Raw genomic sequence first — 26365 nt, forward strand, 5'->3', positions numbered from 1 at the left:
TACTTGTTACCACTGGTAATGATAAACAGGGAAAGATACTCTGTCACCCCTTCTGAGGATGTAGAAAGACTCCCTTTGTAACTCCCCAGAAAATGCTGCTACACGTGATTAGAGCAAAGGCATTTATATATTTTTTAATGTCTACAAGTAAATTACTTGACTTCTCTGTTACCTATTTCATATAAGGAAGTAGGTCTACCACTAATGTTGTATTAATTAACTGATCCATTCAATGAATATTCTGCTGATCCAAGACTCTTCAGGTAAAGAAACCAAAAACCTACATATTTGGATCCCCTGAGAACCATAGTAATAATCTGTGAGTGAAAATATCTTTAGAAATATTCAATCAGGGGCTAGGGATGTAGCTTAGTGGTAAGTGGCTTGCCTAGCATGTGCATGGCCCTGTGTTCAATCCCCAGCAACACACACACATACAATTAATAAAGCTCTACAAATAATAAACATTCATTATTGTTCTTGCCTGGGGTTTTTTATTATCTACACTTCGACAAATACCACCTATTTTCTCCTTAAGATCTTTTCTCGGTTGCTTATAAAACAGAATATTTCAGTAGGTCACTGGAAAGAATGACCTATAAAAGTCATTATAGAAGCCAAATGAGGGTAACAATAGAATGTCTTTCATGAGGGCGGGTGTCCCTGTGTTTCTTTACTTCTTCATATAATCCTCTGAGAAAGTGCTATCTCCCCAACTCTGCAACTAAGAAAACTGTTCTCTTAACTTATGTGGACTGTAAATACCTCCTGCTCTCATCAAGGACTCTGTGGTGGTGAAATTAGGGATTACATTAGAATTGAACATAAAAACATTTTGTTTTCTCTTTTAATATTTTATTTATGCCTACCTTTGCAAAGCATACACTATGGAAGGAACTGGTATTGGCAAGCACAAAGAACTGATGAGACAAGCATTAAGAGAAGATTAGTTATTTATATACAGTTAATTGGTTTAAACTTTTAATTTTAAATTTCAATTTAAATGACTGATTAAAATGAGTTAATTGACTTTTGATTCCTAAAGTTTTCACACAGCATTTATAAGTTTGAATGTGAGTTTGATAAAGCAGCTGTATCAACATCTTTTAGAACATTACATCTCTATTTCCCCTCAAAGGTTGTTAGGGTCCTAAGTTTCTCCAGCAAAAGGTCTTCAGTAAATATGCACACCTGCTGTATGTAGGTTACACTACTATCTGAATCAGGGCAGTTCTGATAGGCACATTAACTCAGGAGACTATTTTAAATAGATAAATTCTAGGACAGCTGGGTGACATAATTAGAAACAAAGTGACTTAAAACTAATTCTAATTTTATTAACTCTTAGTCAAAAAACCAAGAAGACTTGTAATAATGCTTTGCTGTGATATATTTCTTTCAAATTCTTCAAAACATTAAGTTCTTTCATTATAACAATTTTGAACTTTTTAATTAATTTTCCATCCAGTGCCTATTCATATATCTAAGAGATACATAAAACTACTTCTGAAAACCATACGGAAGAGACAAGTCATCAAAAATCAATTTGGTTACTAAATTTTTTTCAAGGACTTTAATCATTAGTAATAATTAGGAAATAAAGCTAATCATTCACTATCCTACACAAACAAAAACACCAATTAAAGGCGAGAGATGGAAGAGAGAGAACAGGTCGTTTATTTCAGTAACTACACCTTTTGTCACCAATCATAGGAACCAAATGATCCAAGGGTGGGTAAGTGTAAACAGTACAGCCTCCAAAAGATAATCACATTCACATTCTCAACTAATTAATAGCACAGACAGGGCCATTTCATTTCCTTAACACAAGGCAATCATTTGCACAGCATCATAATAAATAAATATTTCTTCTATGAGAGAAGCAATTCTGAAAATAGTGTCTGTGGCTCCCAAACATTAACCCAATCAGCTGGGAAATATTTTCCTAACCGAGGTATTCTTTCTAAGGAAAAAAAAAATCACTGAAATTTCATTTCAAAGGTTAGCATGTTTAAAAATCAGGGGGAAAAAAAGGTACAAAGAATAATTTTACTTTCTAACTTTATTCTAAAACACAAACAAGACTTCTTAGGATTATGTCAACATAACTCCTTGATATATTTTTATCTCTAAATTCCTAATGTGAAAGTCATAAATATTAGGCTTGAAATTGCCAACATCTGATCAAGGCTAACAGCACACAAAGAAAACTTTTTTAAATTATCTGTTATATGAAACAAGCAATTACTAAGTACAAGGGCTTTTGAATTACAAAGCTTATAAAACATCTCTACAATTACCAAAATCACAAAGGACAAAAAAGAATTTAGGAATGTTTTTTAAAAAAGATTTTGAAGCAGAACATCAGCTTAAATCATACGAAACAACTTGGACAAGATTCTGATACAAAAATCACAATAGAGATGAACTTGAAAGATTTTAATTTAGTCCAAAGGGCCACCTAAACCCTGTTTCCCTTTCTTAAAAGAGTTAGCTCAAAACTTTTAGACAGTTAAGCAATCTGAATTTCCTTTATTTGTCCATGAAACATCAAAAGAATATTCTGACATAAAATTTGATTGGAAAAAAAAAGAAAGAAAGAAAACTAATCTGTGCTGGATATCATTGGTTCCTCCTTTATCCCAGAACAATTAAATAAATTGAAGCTCCTTCCAAAATTCTAGGACTTAGGAAGAACTACTTCACCCAAACTAAGATACACTGCAAAGGAGAGGGAGAAAAAGTCAGAATTTCCATCTTTAATGAAAGTTTCCATGAATTTCTGAAAAAGCAGAGAAAATACATAGCTTTTCAGACCACAAACATCAGTGTCTTGATAATTTTAAGTGCCTTAATTCTTGTAAATTTAAGGTTTCATTATTCCAGTTAGAACATACCATGTCATCCATAAATAGCAAGTATTTTGAAAGTTTTAAAAATTTCTCTTTTCCTTGAGAACAATCATCATGGACTTTAGGAAGTCTGTTGGCAAAGAATGAGAAATGTCAGAATCAGTCCAGGTGTAACAAGCATGAGAATAATGAGAAGTTTAAGAGTACTGCCGTATACTCAAAAATAATTTTTAGGTCCCAAATTCACTACCATAACCTTAATTAACTTTAAATTAACGAAAAGCCATGATTATAAAATCTGCTCATTGTGCATAAGTAATTCTAACATGAGCAAGGAAGGGTTAATCTCTTGGTCACACTCCCTACCCAGTACCAGGGATCCCAGCTATAACGTAAGCGTGCAACGTCTACTTTAACAGATTCTGCAGCATGGCTGTTGCATATGTGGGTCGAGCTTGTCTGCTCTCAATTGCATTCTGAAGGTACTGGATGCCTCCACAGCGTTCCCAAATCTCTTCAAACTGTCTTGGCAAAATCTCAGCACCGCGCTTCCGTGTCAGGCCAGTCTCTTCAAGATTCAGCTCACACATCTCCATGTCATCCTTACCTGCATAAGGAGACATCAGAAAATTATCGTATCTCTTTTCAGAACCACTTTTTATGAGCTCTATTCCTTAAACACTATCAATTCTCATAGATTGGAGAGCTTTCTAAGACTTCATTTTCTTAAGATGAAAATCTGCTTCATAAATTTACCAGAAACAACTTAAATTTGTTCCCCACTAAGGAACCCTTCTAAATTTATAAACATTACCATTGATCAAACAAGTCATCAAGGTTAATAAAAATGCTACATGTCCTCAAGCTATTACAAAAGCAATGGGTTTAATTAAACATCAGTGAAGTTTCTTAGGATACCGACAAGTTTCAATGTGCTCTACTAGGATATAATTAATCTAAGCAATTTTACATTATAAATCAGTTAATCCTCAATTAACTGGAAATTTAACTTAGCCTCCAAACTCCACTACTCAACCCTCAAATTAAATGAATTATTGCATTATATATTAGAATGTTTCACTTAAGGGGGTCATAATCCTTTTTGTTTTATACATTTTTAATTTCCACGTGAATCATACATACCAGCCACAAGAAGGATGGGTGGCTTATCGGGATGGAGTTCCATTTGCCTGGCAATCCAGGGTCCATCAAAATGAGCATACCACCAACCTTTTTTTTTACTCTGAGGGTCTTTGTACTGGTCAGCAGGGCGGATGAATGGAATGCGGAAGAAACGCTGCTGCCGGTTCATTTCCATCTCCTGCTGCCTGGCTGGAAGCTGAGTTGCTGGGTTCTGCTGAGCTATCACACACAATAAGAAAAGTCACAACAGCTCAAGGGAAAAGAAACAGACTTCAATACTATAATGCACAAAAATTTTTACCAAAAAGTTGGGGGGACTCATAATAGCAAACTTAAAGTGTAAATATTAATCACCAATAAATGAATTCAATTCAGAATGTGATTTCTTTGTTATCTTTCCCTAAAGATGTTTCTTGGCAACGCATGCATGGGTGCACGCACAACCACCACCACCATCACCACCATCACCACCAAAACTCTAGCAGATTATCACAAATGACTGTCAGCAGTAACCTGAAATAAACTCACGTGGCAGAAGAAAAATATTATTTACTAGTATTATTTACTAGATTTCAAAAGCTCTCCAATGAATTCTGCAGAGTAATTTCTGTTGAACTATTTACAAGAAAACAAACAGTAATGTAAAAAAACTTGAAAAGATTTGTTGATTTAATCACTATTTTACAAAATGTGGAAGCCATATAAAATCTTTTTTTAATGGATTTGGGGATTTCAAACAGCCAAGATAACACAAATATTAAAAATATTTCATCAAATTCTTAACAAAACCACCCAAAAGACCTACAGAGTAAGCATGAATATTTACTTACTTTGAAATCACTTTTCTCTTGGAAATCCATTGAAATAAGTGGAAAGGCTATAATGCTTGCTTCTCCTCACCAATAGAAAATAAAAATCTTTGCTTTCTGCTAGTACTAAGCAATGCGCTCATATTAATCTTTCTTCCCTTACTCAATTTTCATTACAGAACAATTAGGTTTTCATTTTATCTGCAAATACAAACATTTCCCTGGGGCAATGACTTTACATCTTTAATAGCATAATTTTGGTAAGCCTGCTTAATATGCTTTATACTCACAACTTTAAAAGTAGACCAACCATTTACTGCAGTTCCAAGAATATCAGTATGAAAATCAAAGTATGTCAATGAAAAATTGTATAAGATATATATGTTATAAAAATCAAGGACAGCCACGTGGCTTTTGTAAGAACTTTCAAATACTGAAAGGATGAAAATACTCTCACTCTACTTTCTACACCAAGAAACAGCAAACGGGTTATAGCAGTTGAATTTCTTTGCAAACCAGGGAAAGAAAAAAGCAGTTAGCAAAGCTATATATACCTATGAAAGAATGAGAAGCCAGTTGGGTTAGTGACTTTAAAAACTTCCGCAACACCTTTAGCATTATTAACAGAGATGTGCTTATTTAATCTTTTGTTCCTGTTCCCAAAAAGCTACTTTAGCACAGTGATTATACTTGTGCTAACTCAGTACTAACACCCTTAAAAGGATCAAAAAACAAAAACCCCTTCCTTCCATCTTAAGTAGTAAACTAAAATTTAATGTCCAGTTGATTGGAAATATACTCTGAAACTGGCAGTTATCCATTAATTAACCTATTTTTTTCTTTTAAAACAAGTCTCCTGTAACTCAACACATTGAATACAATTGAAAAACCAAACAAAGTCTCTCATAGCCATTTCTACTAATGAGAGAACTGAAAATTTGTTGAGGAAGCTAGAAACTAGTATCTATCTGGAAAAGTTAAAAAAATAGATATTAAATAGCTTGAAACTAATCTAAATTACTTTCTTTCTCATCAGAGTGCATTATCTTCAAAAATGTGAAATGTTTCAAATATAGCCCTATAAATTATTAGAAACACTTAAAAAATCAGGCTCAACTAGTTAATAAAATGAATATGACATTATATCCAAATCATTATTGCTCACTTGATTCTGGAAGAAATCTAGTGTATACTAAGGACACCCAAAGCTTCTAAATTTTAGAAGAAGGTGCATCAAAGGAAGTTATAAAAGTAACAAAATAATATTCTCTCCCTATTAGGAGGAATCATCATTAAACTTTTGCAAATTCCCATACAAAATTCAAATTTCTCTGGCTAGAAGTTCAGATATCATCACAGAGTTTGAAAATACAGTGTTTGAAACCAGCACCTAAGTTAGTCCTTGTTCTAAAAGATCAGCTGCTAAGTTGAAATAGTTTTGCTACAATAAGAATTGTGTATATTCAATTAAAATGTTATTTTTAAAATGGAAGTAATTTGAAAAAACAAGAGAATGATTTAATTAGATTTGTTTTGCATATGTATTTTGGAATAACCCAAACAAAAGCTTCATTTCAAGTTAAAATATATTTTAATAAGGATAAACTAACTTTAATATACTATAATTCCACTTAAAATTGTAGCAAAACAATGTTTAACAGAAGTTAGTACTTTGTAAAGTATTTTAACCCATCTTCCAGTTAGCTCATGAGTTACCACCCATTGACTTACGTGAATTGTTCAAAAATGATGCAAAATCTGTGAACAAATATTTTATGTTGAAGAAAAGATAAAAATGCCAAAACCATTAAATGAGCATTTCTAATTTGTAAATCCATCCCATCAATTGAGGTGGTGACTAACAAGTAAATATCTTAGCATTAAGCCAAAACCTACAAGCAGACACTACTTTCTGATCTTAAAAAAAAAAAAAAAAAAAGCTATTTTTTTAGGAAATTCTTTTAATTTCGGGACACATAATATCAAACAAAAAACCTAACACAATGACTTAATAGACACAGTACTTTTATCACATATTCAGTATGTTTTAATTTCTTAAAATTTTCTAAATTTTAATCTCATGCCATTTTTGTTTTAAGAATTATAGGATAAAAGTATTTACAAAATCATTATTTTAAGCAATTAATTATTATAAATATTTACTGGGGGCAATTTGTCACTTCTCTTAAAAATTACTTCTGAAAATCTTTTTGTGCAGTAAATGAGATGAGAGCGTGTTCATTAAGCACAGCACAAGAAAAGGGTCTGAAAGCTTCTCACTCATTATTATAGGCATTGGCCAAGAAATGTCAATGTTTATTTTTGGAGTCAATAATATCAAGTTATATATTTGTTAATCAAAATGTCATTTTATTTTCTTAAATGAATGAATTCTAATCCTTCTAAATATCAGACTGTGTAGCGATTCCTTTTAAAGAGTGTCTAGCTGTCTGTCCCCTTAGGAAACCATCTAAGTGTAGAATTTTCTCAACTGAACTGTTAATAAACATCTTGATCTCCTTCACCTTTCCCTTTAGCTATACTCCTGTGTCAGACTAAATTTTATAAAAGAAAAGCAAGATAGGTTCAGAGCAGAACTAAAAATGACTGATATTCAAATCATCTGAAGGCTAAATACATATAAATTATGTTCATATAAAATCTCTAAGTCAAATCGTAAACCCAGATGGCATTATTAGGAAATTTTCCTAATTTACTCTTTTGTTGTCTCCAATAAACAAGTAACAGAAACAGTACTTAAACCTACAAGGTGAATTATATATTACTTGTACCTTTGGGGACAAAGCTAGATTAAATAAAACATCAAAGTTTGGTTTAAAAATATATGAAATATTTGTACACTCATTTAAAGTCTGTGCACTGAATATTATAATATTAGGGTTTTTTTGCTTTGAGTATAATCACTGAGATATATAAATTTTGAAATACAACATAATGAAAATCTTTCAGGCTAAAGGTAATACTTAGACCATTTACAGCAAAAAAAGAACAGCTCATTGCTATTGTGCCAGAAATTTGGTATATAGGCAATGAACAGGTAATGAAATCATTCTGTCATCTTCAATACACAGAGAAAATGTTTAATGGAGCTTCCATCTGCCATTTTTTAGTTATATGTAAGGTCTCAATGTCTCTTCACAGTGTTATATGCTGCCTGGTAACACCCTTTCAGCTTTCAATGGCATTAACATCTTCCTTACTAATAACAATGTTGCCCTCAATCTATTCCTTGCAACAATTTAGAAATGCTAAAATTTCACCATTTAACTGACTTTATCAATCATTGCTTTTATTTACTTGGAAGGTAAATAAAATACATCCAAGAAAAGCAAAATACATCCAAGAGCTCATTTTCTAAGGAAACTTGGGTCATAATTACTAACTCTACTATCAAGTGTCAAGAAAACATCCCTTTTTGAAAAAAGATATTAAGCCTGCTATCATCTTGACATTAACTGGAACTAAGCTAATAAACCATGACAGTATAAAAGCAGCAAGTTGAATAAATGAAATTCCAATAATTGCTTTAAAGATAGAAATTACAACGCACATATCACAGGTATTCAGAAAATTAATGTTAAAGCTTGTGTTGCTTTTACTAGGTTAAATCTGATCATTTTCTAATTTCAAATATATACTTGGCCTTTTACATAATAAGATCCCAGTCAAAAAAATCAATTCATGGTGCAGGCACAACACTAACTAGTCTGAACCAAAGTAACATTTCTCACTCACATTTTACAAAATTATAAAAGATTTACAGTGACTTTTTTTAAACAAAGGAATTACAATGTTAATGAATAACATATGTACAAATTCCTTTCCTTTTCTGGGCTATAATCCTATTCTGAGAGGAACCAGAAGATACTAAGGCCTACATATTAAAAACATAACAATATTTGGGTATTTCAGGGAAATACTCCAAGAAACTGAGCCACATTAAATTTAAAAATAATAAAATTTGTAGAAAACAAAAACATTCATTTTTCACATGTCAAACTCATTTAACATGGAAAGTAAAAAGTCATAGTAATCTTTACATCTTCACACACGAAAGAGTACATAACTTAATGTATGTGAATATTTATGTGTGGAAAACTATGTATTTACAACAGTACTGAACAATGTCTGCAGTACAGACAAGAAAATTCTAACCTCTAGAATTTATTTTAACAAATAAACTCAATAAATTTTAACAAAAATAGCTTTAAATAAAAATAAAGCTACAAAGAACAGGCCACCGTGGCTGTTATCAGGTTCAAAGGATTATTGTCCAGAGAAAGAAAACATTTACATTGGATATTTTTACCTGAAAGTCAAACATAGTTATATATATTTATATACATATGCTTTGGAACAGTCAAAAGTACAGATTTATTTTTACCATAATCAGTAACAGACTTTGGAGCACGTTGCTCTGTTTCAGTATTTCTCTTCTTGTTCTTAGATTTCCACGCATGATACACTTTTAGTCTCCTATGAAATTCTTCTCTGCAAGCTGCCAGGAGCTCAATATCTATTGATTTACATAGAGTCAAAAAAATTAAAAAGTTAACATCCTAATTTATTCACCTAACAAAATTGTGCTGTGGCATAAAAAAATGTACATACATCTATCTATCTACCATATCCATGCGCATGCACACACACACACACATATACACATAAGGTTTTTGCTTTTAATTTAATAGTACAAAACCAAAAGTAAGTTACTCATAAAGATGAGCAGTTTATAATATTATCTTTTATATTAACAGAGCATTTTCTCAAGCATTATTACTATCTTACATCAATTGTTCTACATAAGAATGTTGAACTAAACAGGTATTCTATATTTGAAGAAACTAAACCAGAAAGGTTAACAATAAAAAGTCATGCTCAAAAATAATCCAGATTTAGATGCAACACATTTTTTATATTCACAATTATTCAGATCTATTCAGTGAAAAGGAAAAGAACACACTGGGAAATTCTGTCCAATCATGATGTTTTCATTCCTAGACAGAGAGTCCTGAATTCAAACACTGTGATTTAAACAAGAACATAACTATGTGGGGTCCTCTGAATATTGTTTTTTACACAATTTTTCTGTTGGGAGAAAAATAGATTTAAAAATAAATGACTACATTGCTATTTGTCACTCTGCATTCATGTCTAAAAGATTGAGACATGCAGGTATTTAACTATTACAAATAACATTAGAAGAGCCAGTCATTAATGTAGCCCAAACCATAACATGTATTTGCTCCTCCTCTCTGGCCTGGGTAAGACACAGGCAAAATGCACTTGATTTATCAAGTATTTCTTTGGTTTTCTGAATAAACTAGGTCTTATTTCAAGGGAACAAAGAGTAACAAACCAGTTTAAGTTAATTTACATAATATATATAATATTATTATATATATGCCATCCCACTGTATATCTGATGTATATGTAAACAGCTAATGTTAAAAAAAAATACATACACACACACACACATATGTATATATTTCTCAAAATCAAAAAAAGAAGTCTTTAACAGACTTAAAAGAATATTGCCAATATAGATATTTATTTTATTACCTATCAGTATGGACCCATCACATTTTTCATCCTCTGCATACACTTACCACAAGAAGTATTAATGGTATCACGTAGTTCTGCATATTTCCATTTACTAAGATCATGTTTCTTGGTACCAGCAGCTGCCTTGGTGGCTTGTACAGCAGGACCTCTGTAATGATTATATATTTTTGTGTATTTAAACTTGAAACATTGACTAAAGAGCCAAGAAAGTATTCATAAGTTTGAGAACTGGAAACTACTAGAAAAACATAATAATTTTTGTGTCTCTGATAGATGAGATATAAATGGTGTAATGGTGGGCTTGGGGTCTATCTCAGGTAGACCCCAATGTGTGAGCCCCTGGATTACACCCTCAATACCTGGGAGGAAAAAAAGTTATACTAAAAGATGGTCAAGTAAATTAAAATTCTCCAGCATGACACTTGATAACCACCTTATATTTTTACATCAGGACTTTTGATCTCATTATTCTAGTTACAGGGACTTCCCCAGAATTCAGTTTAAAAATTCGTATGGATCTATAAACAGCTAATGTTAAAAAAAAATACATTTATATGTATTTCTCAAAACAAAAAAAGAAATTCTCAGCAGATTTAAAAGATCATTAGTACACATTAATGGCTTTTCTATGAGCCATTAGGCTGCTCATTTCCATCACCTGCAGGGGCTGCTGAATGTTACAGATGGCCACACCTACTGACTCAGAATCTCCCTGGGCATAAGGACGTTTATGGGGTCCACAGGTGAGTAGCCAAACTGCAACAAAGTCATAAAAGATAGGCTAAAAGAACTGCTAGAGTCTAGAAACGCTAAAAGTTCCATAAGAGAACAAACCATATCCTCATACTTAGTGAGTCATCAGAGGTTTTAGGTCAAGAGGTAGATAACTGATTTCAAAGTGTTGTATCCTGCACCTTTTAGGAAAAACATTTGAATGAGAAAAAGGAAAGAAAACACTCTAAGATACTCGATAAAATGGGGGTAAATTCAACCTTTTCATAATAATGCTACTCAGAGTGAAGATTTGGTTTTTGTGTACATAGTTTGAGATCATTAATCAGAAAATATGTGAATAATTTCTGTAATAATGAACATTACTTTTCAGCAAAAGATTACACTTCGCACATAGCAGACACTCAGAATCAAGCTGCTCAATGTAACAAAGGAGGAGTTGAATCAGACTTTAAGACATGAAAAGAAGGTAGCACAAATATTAATGTAACTAAATATTAAAGAACTAAAATGCCATTTCTCAGATTAATGCAAGAAAATTCTATATCATCTAGTACTCAGCAAATATTTCCTTTTAAAGAGGGATAATCAATGTATATTATGAAAAATAAGTTTATCTTCTCACCATTTTACATTTTCAAAAAATAACAATCCTAGCAAATAGTCAAGATACAGACAATTAACAAATGTTACTGAAAAATGCTATTTGAAAGTATATTATGTTCTTCTTGAAGTAAAGGAAATTGTTTATTCAATACTATGCTTAAAATGAAGTAAACAAGGTATCTTTGACCCTTTATGGCCTATATGTACTTTCAGTTCAGAGAACAAAATATAGCATGTTTCAAATTGTTTGACATGGTGATTGTCTTCTACATAAGACTGGACTTAAAAAAATGTGTGGCCATTTAATCCTGCCTGTATTTTTATGGTAAAAGCTGTTTTGGGTTTACTGCAGAATCCGTATTTTTCAAAAACTGTATGACTGGCAATATTCCATGTAGCTTTTTATTCTTAATTGCTTTTCTCAAAAAGAGCCAGCTGTGTGTCAGCAAGGTCTCTCTATTACCCTTGACAATAAATTATACTTAAACTTTATTCATATATTCTTTTCTACATGCCTAAACCACTCAATAAACTGCCCCTGCCCCCCCCCAAAAAAGTTCTTTTTTTTGGTCTATTCTTCTGGAAGTCTTTTCTAGAAGAGTAAGTTGAAAATTATTATGGGTTTTGTTGTTGCTGCCTTCTTTTGAAAGAGAAAGTTAATTTATATAGTATAGTTTTATAGATTGTCAGAATACACATAAGACATCAGAATATACATAAGGGCATTTCGATGCTTTTTAAAATATCACTAAATTCAAATTATTATTGCACAAAATATGATTTAAAAAATACTAGCTTTCCATTCATATTATTTCAAACAAAAATACACCTGCTTAAAAAAAAACTGGTATTAGAAGAAATCTAGGAATGCAATTCATTTAAGTTCTTCCCCTCCTCTTATCTCTGGAGTTAAAATATTAAAATAAAGGTGTAATTGACTATTAGACTTGTTATAAAGATAATCACGTAAACAATACAAATAGTAGCAAAACTGGGTTGATTTTTAATGTTAGCATTTTTAATTAATTTTGTAACTTCAAAATTGACAATTAAAATTTTATTGATTCACATCCACTTATAAAGGTGATGGACCAGATCCTGTCAGGAAGCTCTTTTCTTTGGGGAATCTATTTATACAGTGGCTTTAAAAACCACTGGTGGAGCAGAGTCCCTCAGGAGCCACACTCTTCCTCCATTTCCCCTTCAACTAGGTGTAGTTGATTCCCAAATTAAGAGAAGCACACTCCTCAGGAGGAGTTAAAAACTACCTTTTTTTCCTCTGGATGAGGGGAAGGAGTCCCTTACTGAGACGGAGTTGGTGGGGACAGGTGATAGGCAGAATGGCAAGAAATTTTCACGTTCAGAATGCCAATTTATCCTCACTGAGAAACATGAATTTATAGATATTGTTTTTTATCTTTTTCTGTGTTGGGATGGGATAGGGTGAAAGCGACATTTCTTGTACAGAAAATTTAGATGGAAAAAGAGTGGGCCATTCATATAACAGGTTCTAGTCCAAATAATCAAAAGTAATTTTAAATATGATTTTGAGGTGAACATATTTCCCCAAATACCCTGAACTAACCTACTCAAAAATTCTGACATTTCTTTGGCCATTTGTTCCCTATAAGAAAAATGATAATATGACATAGTTATATATAAGACGCATTACATAAGTTACTTAAAAGATCTGAACATATCATTAAAAGTTTATATTTTCATTATGATTATCCATATATTAGCCATTTATAATTATTTTACTTGGTAAAAGTCTAGGATACACTTTCGAATAATCTATTAAACATGGCAAAATTTTTGTTTAAATCCTGTTAAAGTCATTTTTTGGTAGAAAATTATTGATAAAATATCTTTAAGCCCATGTTTCTTTATTTCTTATATATAGACTATAAATAGCATGTTCTAAATGTATATGGGAAATTTGGCAGGATATGAATTCTATATTAGTATTTTTGTACCAGTCTTGCTTAGTAAATATTAATTAGAAAAAGCATCACAGTGGTAAACCAAGATAATATATTTTACAGTGTCAGGGTTTAAATACAAATCTGATGTAGTCAAAGCTCTAAAACTCCAAATCAAAGCATTAAAAAAAAAAAGAAAGAAAGAAAGAAAATCTTACAAACACTTGCTAAATGGAAGATCTGAAGCATTCTGGCCTTCCAAGGATAAATATTTCCCAAAGCAAAAACTTATTCTTCTTTATTACCCTGGAGACTAACTTTTCTTAATATTTGCTTAATACTGTGAAATGAAACAGAAGTTTCATTGTGGTCACAAACGCTTTAACTTCATAATTTTATTTTCCTACTCTTGCTCTTCTACCCTCATAATCATATTCCCATTCATTCTATTAATCCGACTTTGTAACCTCAAAACCCTACAGATTAGTAAAAATTATGAGAAAAGAAGCTGAATATATTTGCTACAGGGCAGTTTCCAAGATGCCTGCTAAGAGCTGGGATTAAAAGAGCAGTCTGTATTTCTCTTCTCTTATAATGAACATTGGCTACAATCAGGTACTGGTGGAGGTCTATCTGAGCAAGCAGAGCCAGAGAAAAAGAAATCTTTCAAAACTGATGAGGAAGGACAATAATACATAACACACAAATATAGTCCAATAAAAATCATCTTTTGAGCAATACATTTAATCCATCTAAGTAGTTTCTCAATCTAAGTAGTTTCTCAGAATTTTCTAGCCAACAAATTCAGTATGATTTTGCGAAGTATTATTAATTCTACTATCATCCCACCTCAGTGTTTCCTTTTTTACCAAATCTTTGTTCTAAATCTACTCCACTGTTTCCCACAGAGGTTTCAAGGGAGTCAAATGTCTTTTCAAAGCTCTTTACCACTTGATCTGTAGATTGTACAGAAATTTCTCTGTATACTTTACCACTACAAAGTAGGCATTCTCTACTGAATTATTATTCTTCCTGGCCTCACATTCAGCTACACCTGACCTATACCAAACTCACTACACCAAATTCATTTGACAGAAATGATCCTTGTACATAGGTCCTATTTTTTACTCCAATTTTGCTAAACTATATGCAAATGCTCATAATTTCATCTTAGACATTGGTTGCAAGGCTTATATAACTCAAGCTCAATGGTAACAAACTGGTTGTCCTAATGAAGGGTGGGCAAACAATGCCTATCAGAGATAATGTTTGAAATTTCTGGGGGCACTGAAGTAACAACAATGTTGTGGGTGTGCATTCCTGGCATGTACTGTAATATGGAATCAGGAATTTTAAATATCCTGCACAGGAAGAACTGTCCCATGACACATGTAACTTTGACAAGTCTGCCAGACACATAAGGGTGAAATACATACATACAAATACATATTTCACGTGTGAACAAAGCTTCACACGTAAACAATATGTTTTTTGCATGGTTTTAAAACAGAATTTTTCTAGGGACACAAATATTGTGTAATTGAGAGGAAATTGTATATAGTTCTGTTCAGAACTTTAAAAAGGACTGTTCACAATTTCATGGCATTTGAGTTTCTGACACAACATTCCTATATCAATCTGCATCTGTAGTTATGGCATTCATAGAGATTCTATGTATAAGTAAAAATATCTGATTACTTGATTATGTCTTCTGTTGAAATTATGCACAAGTAGTTTCATATTAAAATAATGTTTTATTATAAATGACTATCTTTTTATTTTTCCTTTATATGTATTTTTTGGAAATATTTATAGGTTACATAATCTATAAAATATTTGCTATTCATACTAATGTCTGACAGAGCTGGGAATCATCAAAATAAAGGTTACATATGGAGTCCTGAAAGCTGTTAAAATTCAGATTTTATTTATATCCCAAGTGTTACTAGTATTCACTCTCTGTGGGGAGATTTACATTACAAAAAAGATATTACATATGTAACTTCAGACTATGACCTATTTCAGATATTATTAGAATTAACTATATTCTTAAACCTGAATATTTTACTTATTTATTTCTCCATACCTGCTGCTATAAAGATGTAAGGGGTAAGGGAAAGTTAAAAATATGTAAAATAAACTATCAACATTTAAGCAAAGACAACACACACAAAAAAAGAAATCAAATAAAAAACTACTGAAATTGAGCATCAAACATTTTCCTCTTTTAATAAAATGAAATAAACTACTCCCTGGAGGAAACCGACTCCCCACAAAATATCCATACTCTATTAAAAAAAAAAAAGTAAAGGAAAATGACATACGGTGTCATTTTAGGTCTTGTTCCATCATTTCTGTGAAAAGAATATATTTTAGTTAATATCATAACCAACTCTGAATTGTAAAGCTACATTGGGTCAATTTGTGTTTCAATTATTTTATTCATGGGATTAAAAAATTCAATCATCTTTCATCTGTAAGAGATCACTCAGAATTTTCATATATTTTTAAAATCTTCATTAAAGTAATTATAAAAGAATAAATGAAAAGCATTCAATGAAAATTAAAGAGCAAATTCATCTAGATTGGAAAATTTGTACATTGTGAGATTCATTCTTAACAGAAACTGGATATTACTCTACAATTTCAGATAATTTGAAATTGTTACTTTGCATCAAGGTTCATGTATGTAGTTGATTTAGATTATATTTTAAAACATGTGGAAAATGATTGTTACTTAGAAGTTACTCCACAGGAATCTAAGCTGGAAAAGCAACTTTATATTGTTTATTGTAGCAAAATCCATCTTCATATATTTACACATCACAGAGCCCATGGAAATTTTCATGCTGTTTCTTACAAATTAATTTATTTGGAGAAGTCTCATTCATAAATTTGATATAGAAAGAATTCAACGCTAACAAAGGTAAAATAAACATTCACAAACATTAAATTATAGTCCACGGAATAAAACTATCAAACATAGAATATTAATGTAAAAACATTATCCATAATGAAGTGCTGATGTTTGTAGTATGGAGTATAAAATAATCACAACAAGGGAAGGAGCTCAGAGAACCTGAGGGTCATAGAAGAAGGCTGCAGAGGAGGAGGCATCTAGGGCTATACCACAAAAGAACCAATTCACTCTTCTGCCTTTAAAGTCATAATGGCTTGCATACCTCATTATTCAATAATGGTCCCATAGACTAGATAATTATGCTTAATTTACACTGCAGGTAACTTGTGATTTACATGATTTTACCATGAAAATCCTAAATGTCTACTCTTTCTAGAGTGGACTCACCCTGAAAGAAGTGTACCTTCCTGAAAAGAGGAAAGGAATCTACATACAGGGCAGTGACTTGCACACAGCCTATGGAATGGCAGTGGATATAGCTTACTCTTTCAAATGCATACACATAAAGCTTGACAATGAATACCAATAATTATTCTATTAGTGAGTCACTAAGAAATGAACTTCACCTACAATAAACCCTGCTCTGTCCACTGTTGTGCTGCAGCATAGACATTAGAGATAGCAGCTGTCAGAGCAGGGCTTACTCGAAGTCTGGCCTAGCTGCTAGTCAATTCTCTAGTCACCCCAACAGACACAGGTGAAAAGAACAGGAGAGCAGCTGAGCCAAGTCTGCATATACAAAAGGCAAAGATGAGCCAAAATATTTTAATTATAATGGTCTCAAACCCAAAAGCTTAATAATAACACCTTTTGTTTATAATAGGTCTAGAAAGTTCATTTACCCTAACATACTTTCATATATAATTCAGACTTGAGAGCTTCTCAAAATAATCATTTACTAGAAAAAGGCAACTTAACAAACCCTTTTCTTCCCCATCTGTGTTTTTAGCTAATTCAAATTGCAATTTCCTTATGATTCACCTTGCAATTTGAACCCAGGCCTTTTCATTTCACAAAGAAATAGCTCCATCTAGTGGTTGTAATTTAACTATAGTTTTATTACAGTTAACTGTATTTTGTTACATGTTTGCCTCTCAGTATATATACGCACACATATATATATATATACAGTATATATGTCAACATATGGAGGAGTCCTACAAGCTAGTTTTGCTTTTTTCTTAAAAATAAATTATCAAAACAATTACTGTTTCTTTCTTATAAGTTTTAAATGAAAAATATTAAACCTCCCTGAAACTTCTCATGAAGTATTAAGAATTTCCATATTCTTCCACACTCCTTTATGATATTTAGAGATATCATTCAGAAATCAGAGGAGCCCAAATATTTCAATACGATTAACCTCCTTTATTGGGAAGGAACTCCTTTTATTCTGAGACACTGGAGGGTAAATCTCCTTCTTTCAGAAATATGGTTTAAAAAAAAATGGGCTTTAGGAAAATAAAAAAATCCTAAACAAAAAACTGCATACAGTACAGTTAATAATTTCTCCCAGTGCTTGACAAGAACTTGGAAATTACATGTCTACCTAATATGTAATACTCTTAAAGACAACTTCAGAATAAAAGTTGAGATGTTTTCTTAACAGAGTACTCACTAACTGAAATTTTATTTTTCAACAGTTCAACAATTTAATGGCAAATCAATTGTTTCATTCATTTGGGTATAAAAGCAGATATGACTTCAATGATTTTACTTCAAACATAACAGGATCTAAGGGATATGATTTTCTCCTGTTCTCTTTTACATGTAACTGAAAAGCAGAGAGATAAAAAAAAGAAATGGAGAAGGTGCAACCCTCCCACACAAGGGCCCCAGTACCTCCGGAGTGCCTGGTCACCCTGGGCCTCATCACTGATGAGCTCAGATTCACTCTGGGCGATCCGCAGGGCCAGCTCCCTGTCCCTACGCTCCTGCTCCAGAACTGCTTGCTGCTGGGACTCCTCTTCCCTCTGTCGGGCCAGCTGCTCCTCCACCTCAGCCTACCAAGCAAGACAGCCATTTCACCAAGAGTTCTTCACATGTTACTTGATCACTCTTCATTATTACTTAAAATAAAAGGAAGACCTAATGGTTCCTTAGTTCTAAGTTCCTTAGTTCTAAATGCTTTCTTATTAAGAACTAAGGATTACATTTATTATATGTTATATGTGTGTGTGTGTGTATGTATGTGTGTGTGTGTATACATATATATATAAAATAATCGTACACATAGGGGCTGGGGTTGTGATTCAGTGGTAGAGAGCTTGCCTAGCATATATGAGGCACTGGGTTCGATTCTCAGCACCGCATATAAAAATAAGTGAATAAAATAAAGGTATATATCAACATCTAAAAAATATATTTTAAAAAATTATACATATATAATTATATATATATATATATGTATACTATACATATTTAATATATATTTATATATTACATATTAATATAATTTATATAATATATATATTAATGGATATATATATTATTTAACCACAAATCTCTAAAGTCTTATTTTTTTCCTATATTATCATTAATACTTCACTTTCCCAAAGCCAACAGAAGGCAGAAGAACCAGAGTTCCACCACTCTAAAACTACAGTCCGAATATCCCAAACATCACAGTATCCCAGCTGGTGAATTAACACCAGTACCTACACTGAAGATATCAGAATTTAAAGAGCAGGTTATGCTTAAGTATATATTATGAAAGCCCAGAAAAACAGAAATTCAATTACATGATCAATTATTTTCAGACATGAAACTTTTTAAATATGGTGGGATAGAGAGAATATCTTAATTCTAACCTATTAATACCCATATCTACAAAGTTTTTATACATAAAATTATGATGTAAGTGAATGTTCACTGACATTCCGTAGGTGTAATAGAAATATAATATGTTCTAAATGCTTTAACATCTATAACTTTCTCAATGTTCCCAACTATGACTCATCCACATTCTAAAGAGACACTGTGGCCCACAGTCACTATTTGTGAAGTATATGATGACATAATTTCTGTCAGTGACAGAGCCTGGATTTGAACTCATTTCCCCAGCTCCGTAATTCCTTCAGAACTGCCTTTGGCCTGTAGGATAAACTAGTGATGGCTTACTACCAAATCAAGATCTTATTTTTACTTCTTCTATAACTTTGTACATTCTACCTTGATAGAAATTCAGTCAGTAAGTATATACCTGAATACGTTTTTCATCATCTTCCCTTTTCTTTCTCTCTTCTTCTTCTTGTTTTCTCTTTGCTTCCATCTCAAGTTTCCTAATAAGAAATAAAAAAACTCTTCAAAAATTTAACAGAAAATAAGGAATTCTTCAGAAGGCAAATTAACTATTAATAAATAAAGATAACAGAATAGGAACCCAACCTGTTGGCCACATACATTCTCAACTTATTTTTAATAAAATTTATACTGCCAGCAATATGTAAATAAAACAAATACAATTATATTCTATAACCTATAACACCTCTAAATTGACTTGGTTACAAGGCCTAACTGTAAGGTCCTAATTATGCATAATTCCTTCTATCCTCTTTTCAAACCAAACAACCCATATTTCTTCTGTTTATCCTGTAATTGCAATTTTCCAAAACGCTATCAATTTTAAAACTGCAAAAAAATAGAAGTACCTTTTTCTACCTTATAAAATGAAATACAAGCCATAGCTTTAAGAAGTAGTTAAGAAATCCTCAAGGGTAAAAGTCTAACCAAAACTCAAGATTACCCAGTTCAAGTATCCCTTGTCCAAAATAGTGGGAGAGGAGTGGTTCAGATTTTGATTTTCTATTTCAATTTTGAAATATTTCCTTCCTTCATCCATCCCTCACTCCCTTCCACCTTACCCCTCTTTCTTTCTTCTCCAGTATAAGGAACTGAACCCAGCAGTGCCCTATCACTGTGCTATATCTCCACCCCTTTTTATTCTTTATTTTGTGACACAGTCTCACTAAGTTGCTGAGGCTGGCCTTGAACTTGACCTCCTGCATCAGCCTCAAGCAGCTGGGATTATAGGCATGAACCACCAAGCCCAGCTGGATTTGGGAATATTTTCAAAAGCTTTACCAGTTGAGCATCCCTAATCTGAAAATCAGGCTGTATATGACAAGCCCATAACCAACATCATGAATGGGGGGCGGGGAGTGGAGTTGGAAAACCTGAAAACATTCCTTCTTAGATCAGGAACAAGGCAAGGGTGTCTACTTTTACCACTCTTACTCAATATATTACTACTAGAAGTTCCAACTAGAGCTATTAAACAAGAGAATGAAAATAAAAGGCATACAAATAGAAAAGGTGAAGTTAGATAAATTCTCTAAGTAGATGATATGACTCAATATATAAAAAAACTAAAGACTCCACTGAAGACTATTAGAACTGATAATGTGTATGTGTGAGACACTGGGTTCAATCCTCAGCACCACAAAAAAATAAATAACTAGTATGTGTGAGACACTGAGTTCAATCCTCAGCACCACAAAAAAATAAATAAAATAAAAATACTGTGTCCATCTACAACTAAATTTTTTTAAAATGCCCATACTATGCAGATTCAGTGCAATCTACACTAAAACTCCAATGGCATTCTTCACAGAACTAGAAAAAAACAATCCTAAAATTCACATGGAAGAACAAAAGACCCAGAATAAGCACAGCAATCCTGAGTAGAAATACTGTAGTATGGTTTAAAAACATACTACAGAGCCACAGCAACAAAAACAGCGTGGTACTTGCATAAAAACAGAGACCAATGAAATAGAATAGAGAACACAGAAATAAAACCATGCAGCTACAGCCATCTGATTATTGACAAACGTGCCAAAAACATGATCAAGAGTGAGAAAACTGGGTATCCACATGCAGAAGATTGACACTTGATTCCTCTCTCACTCTAAAAACAACTAACTCAAAATGAATCAAAGATCTTAATGTAAGACCTGAAATTACTGGAAGAAAACAGGGGAAATACTTCAAAATATAGGTATAGGCAATGATTTTCTGTATGGGACTCCAAAACTTCAGACAAAAGCAAGAATAGACAAATGAAATGACATCAAAATAAACAGCAAAGGAAACAATCAACATAGTAAAGAGATTATCAACTGAAGGGGATAATGTATTTATCAGCTATTCATCTGACAGAGTTAATCACCAGAAAATACAAAGAACTCAAAATACTTAAAAAGAAGAAGTTAATGCAACTAATAAATGGGCAAATGATCTGAGCAGACACTTCTCAAAAGAAGAAATACAAATGGTCAATAAATACATGAAAAAATGTTCAAAGTTATCAGCCAGCCATCAGGGAAATGCAATTCAAAACTACAATGAGATATGATCTCACCTGTTAGAATGACTATTATCAAAAAATAATAAATGCTGGTGAGGATGTGAAGAAAAATAAACCCTTACATACTATTGGTGGGAATTTAAATATGTAAGTCTCTAATGAAAACTATAGAGAGATGCCTCAAAAAACTAAAAACAGAGCTACCATGTGATTCAGCTGTCCCACTCTTGGATACATATCAAAAGAAAATTAAGTCAGCATACGTAAAAAGATTCCTTAATGCCCATATTTACTGGGGCACTATTCACAATAACTAAGATGTAGAATCAGGCTGGGTGCCTATCAGCAGATGAATGGGTTTAAAAAATACAGTATATATACACAATGGAGTATTATTCAGCCATAAAGAATGAAATCCTGTCAATGTAGCCAAATGGATGGAACTAGAGAATATCATTATTAAATAAAAGAAAAGTATCACATATCACATGTTCTCTCTCATACGTGAAAACTAAAAAACAAATAACAAGTCAAACTGAAAATAAAATCATGATTACTAGAGACTGAGAAGGATACCTGAAGGGTGAGAAGGGTCAGAAGAAGCGTGGATGTATCTGATAAATGCACACAGTATGACATAGGGAAATATCAGCAAATTCCACTAATATGTATAATTAATATTTTAATTTAAAATTTTGCAATTTGAGCACCAACATGCCACCCAAAAAGCATCAGACTTTAAAGTATTTCAGATTTGGAATTTGTGAATTAAAGATTCTCCATGTAGTTAAAATAATTTTATGCAACTATTATAAAAGCTTATTTTTTCAAATTACAAATTTATTCTAAAACTAGTTCATTAAATTAAGAATATGGCTTTAGAAATAGTCATTAACCATTGTCTAAATTGCCAAGAATTCACTCTTCAATTCAGTTTCTAATGCAAAACAATATAAATGCCCTACATTCGCCTTTCCTCCTCTTCCTTCCTTCGACGCTGTTCATCTTCTTCACGTCTTTTTCTTTCTTTTTCCATTTCTTCTTGTATACGCCTCAGCCTTTCTGCTTCCTCCTGCTGCTGTTTTTTCTTCTGCAACGCACTGAGAAGCTCCTCTGAACTTTTAAGTAGGGCATCATACTCTTTATGTATTTGTTCCCTGGTCATCATAGTGGACTTAAAAAACAAAATAATAAACATGTATTTAGAAAAGTGATCTCTTCTGTTACACAATAATGTGAGTATGCTCAACACTACTGACCTGAGCACTTACGTATGGTTAAGATAATAAATTTAAAGTTATGGTTTTCACAATTTAAAAAAAACTACTCCAATACGTACACAAATGGGAAAAAAAGAACAAGCAAACAACAACAAAGAAATGCGAAAGCTGATAAGCCCATATCTTTGCTGTAATGTTTATACATTAAATAATATTGAAACACTGTTCTTAAAAAGTCATATCTGTCCCCAAACATTTGATTCTATTTAATACCAGCAACTAAGTCACAGACAGTAGGTGTATTCTGGGTAAAGCAATATAATTGTACTTAAAAATTATTTTTTTATGGAAGGAATGAGTAATTCATTTAGCCAAAGTATACTCTCTGTAATAATATTGTTCCAACAGTACCTAAGGAATATTTAAGAAATTACTCTACACATCTAAAATTGTTGGGTAATTTTCCTATGTTAGCCTTCAAAATATGTGGCTGAGTTAATTTTAATTGATACTGATACCCCATAAACAGAGATGGCCCCTGACCAATCTGTAAAATCAGCCAAGTCCATCAACAGTGTTTTCATTCTTGTCTTGATTATTTTCATCCTTTTTACCTCAAAGATTTACCATTGTAAAATATACATCTTATACATAAAATATGACAAAAGGCTTACTTTAAGGAATTTATAATATGCATATATATACTGACCTATGAAACTAGCTGAGAAAAACAGCAAAACCTTACAATGTAATTAAGGAAAAGATTCACTAGATACAAAAAAAGAAAAATTTAAATCCCAGTAGTAATCATATAAGTGAAAAATCAAACAAAAGCTTCCCCATCTTTTCCTACAAAATCAAAGCAGAAATGGCTATGACCACTTTTATAACAGTCCATTATGTTATAGTCTGTATGAAGATAAGGTATTAATAATGAAAAAGCATATGACATAATGACAGAGATTTTAAAAACTGAATGTATATAAAGAACAAAATAAAAATGTATGCATAATAAAAAAAGATTTTGAGGGAAATATATAATAGTGTACTAGCGATTATGCTAGCAACGGGCTATAAAGGTGTTTTTTGACTCTTTCTTTAAATTTCCAATGATATTATATTACTTTTATAATTTAATAATCAGTCTCAAGGAGGTCTTGGGATATAGCTCAGTGACAGAGCACCTGCTGAGCAGATATGAGGCACTCATTTCTAACCCAACGCTGTCATCAAACTAAACAGCATTAGTCCTCTATGAATCATGACTATGCAAAAGTTTAGCATCAAAGGATTATATTTTAGTTACTCTTGGTGGGGGGGGATATTTTCCTAACAACAGATGAAACTGCATAAAAACTATTCCTTTTTATCTTTCTGCTATGAAACTTTTCAAACACAGAAGAAGAAAGAACAACATAATGAGCATCCATTTGTCAACATTTTGAACACTGGAAAAATAAGGATATTTTTCTATATGATTTCAATACCAATAGCAAAGGGCATTAAACTATATAAAAGCCAAAGTCATTTGGGCTAAAATTACATACCTTAATTTTGGCCATCAAAGCATCAATGGAAATTTCAAGATCTTTGATCTGTTTATTCACCTGTGGTTTTCCATCTTTCAATGCATTTACTACTTCATTAAACTTATCAAGTCGTTTTTTCAGCGTGCCCACCTTAATCAAGCCATCAATGCTGTAGAGAGAATATTTCATCAGTCAATTAACATTACCATTTAATGCTATAGGAAGATTTTTCATTAATAAAAAGCTAAAAATACATTGCCAAACTGGAGATTTCACTTGTGTTTTCAATTTTTCTTAGTATTCTCTTTTTTAGATCTCTTATTGAGGGGGAAAAATGAAATATGGCTGTGAATGACAATGATGCCTTTCAATACAATTGAGGTTTTCTATCAGCTGAGAGAAAATTCAAATCATATAACTTGAAGAAGTCATCTTAGAATCACTTTAAAAAGGTATGATGAATCAATAGTCATTCAGAACTCCAAGGTTAAAAAGTCTAAATTAGTAATGAAAAGTTTAAATACGAAATAAAAACCAAATTTACAGTGAAACAATATAATTCTTATGGATAATCTTGAAAGGATTATGGTCTAAACAGCAAAGAGATATTTTTTAAACCAATGTCAACTTGACATTATCAAGAAATTCAAATCCCTTAAATAACCAAAACAGTTTCTTTCAACTATTTATTTCAATCTTTTACAATACTTGCATTTTTGTAAGCCATTTCAAATCCTTATGTAGGATGAGGCAAGTAATGAATAAATTAGTTAATTTCAAATAAATATTATAAATAATAGACTAACATATCATTTTACAAAAAGCATGAGATCCAAACTTTTTTATTAGGCATTTATTGCTGTTTTACATTAGGATAGTTAGGTTTTGTAGGGTTCCTTAGGCACCATTCATCTTACCGAGGTTTGTGTCTCCTTTTGCAAAGCCACATCCGAACAGTTTTCTGCATTTTAATGCAAGCTTCAGCTCGATATTTTATTTTGTTTTTCACTGTGTGAAAGTATAAAGTAAATTATATTACTTCATTTAAATTAGATAAATTTAAATATTTTTTTAAATCAGCACTCATTTTTAAAAGTAATTGTCAAGAAATATAAATCTGAATGCTTATTAACATTTCTTTAATTTGTTATACTTCTTAAAAATAAAAAGTACATCATGTACCGTGGCTGGATTTGCGCTTGAAATGCATTATTTCCTTTTTATACTATTCTAAGAAATATGAACAGGTATATCCTTAGAAAAGAATTTACCTGTGAATTAGTTTAGAAGATACTTACACTATTATAACACTTTGGAAATTCACAATCAACATATTGAATGAGGCCTCTGAGAAGCCTATAGTAAAGAAATCTTTTTAACTTTGGATACCCACAATTTCCTAACATAATGTCACCTTGAAACATTTTTTTCAGAGCATCCCTGTTCAAATTCTGCAAAGATCCTTATCTGTTTACTGACCTCAGTAAATCTGTACAACTAAATCCACAAATACATAGAATAGCACAGGTCATTGTAATATAACGTACTCTCCATCATAATCAACATATAGATAAAAGCACTGAACTACCATAACAAATATGCTTGTATTTTACTTGAAAATGATGAGGAAAAGAGGTTCTATTAGCTTTTTCTTTATTATAGTTGTCTTCTTATCCATATTCATAATTTTCTAACAAAAGATTCCAATAATAATCTTTGTTTAAATGGTCTCTCTCCA

The 26365-nt window shown here is 31.9% G+C and overlaps 1 protein-coding gene across 7 annotated transcripts in view; it reads right to left on the minus strand.

Annotated features, from left to right (window-relative positions):
• Positions 1-1654: 1654 nt before the first annotated feature.
• Positions 1655-26365, minus strand: part of Myo6 (myosin VI) — a 142682-nt gene continuing 117971 nt past the window's right edge. For 3 of the 7 annotated variants that reach the window (XM_015498829.2, XM_048799736.1, XM_048799926.1), the window contains 12 exons: positions 25545-25635; positions 24646-24796; positions 22844-23052; positions 19773-19851; positions 18413-18573; positions 15975-16004; positions 13314-13352; positions 10435-10538; positions 9210-9341; positions 6536-6562; positions 3996-4214; positions 1655-3459 (listed from right to left, as the gene is read on the minus strand). In XM_015498829.2, coding sequence (XP_015354315.1) covers positions 3260-3459; positions 3996-4214; positions 6536-6562; positions 9210-9341; positions 10435-10538; positions 13314-13352; positions 15975-16004; positions 18413-18573; positions 19773-19851; positions 22844-23052; positions 24646-24796; positions 25545-25635 — 1442 coding nt within the window. In that variant the 3' untranslated portion in view covers positions 1655-3259. The remainder of the gene's footprint in view (positions 3460-3995; positions 4215-6535; positions 6563-9209; positions 9342-10434; positions 10539-13313; positions 13353-15974; positions 16005-18412; positions 18574-19772; positions 19852-22843; positions 23053-24645; positions 24797-25544; positions 25636-26365) is intronic. The other 4 variants (XM_048799822.1, XM_048799786.1, XM_048799862.1 and 1 more) reach the window with 4 other exon arrangements.

Source organism: Marmota marmota, unplaced genomic scaffold (genome assembly GCF_001458135.2).
Source record: "Marmota marmota marmota unplaced genomic scaffold, marMar, whole genome shotgun sequence".
Taxonomy (NCBI): Eukaryota; Metazoa; Chordata; class Mammalia; order Rodentia; family Sciuridae; genus Marmota; species Marmota marmota.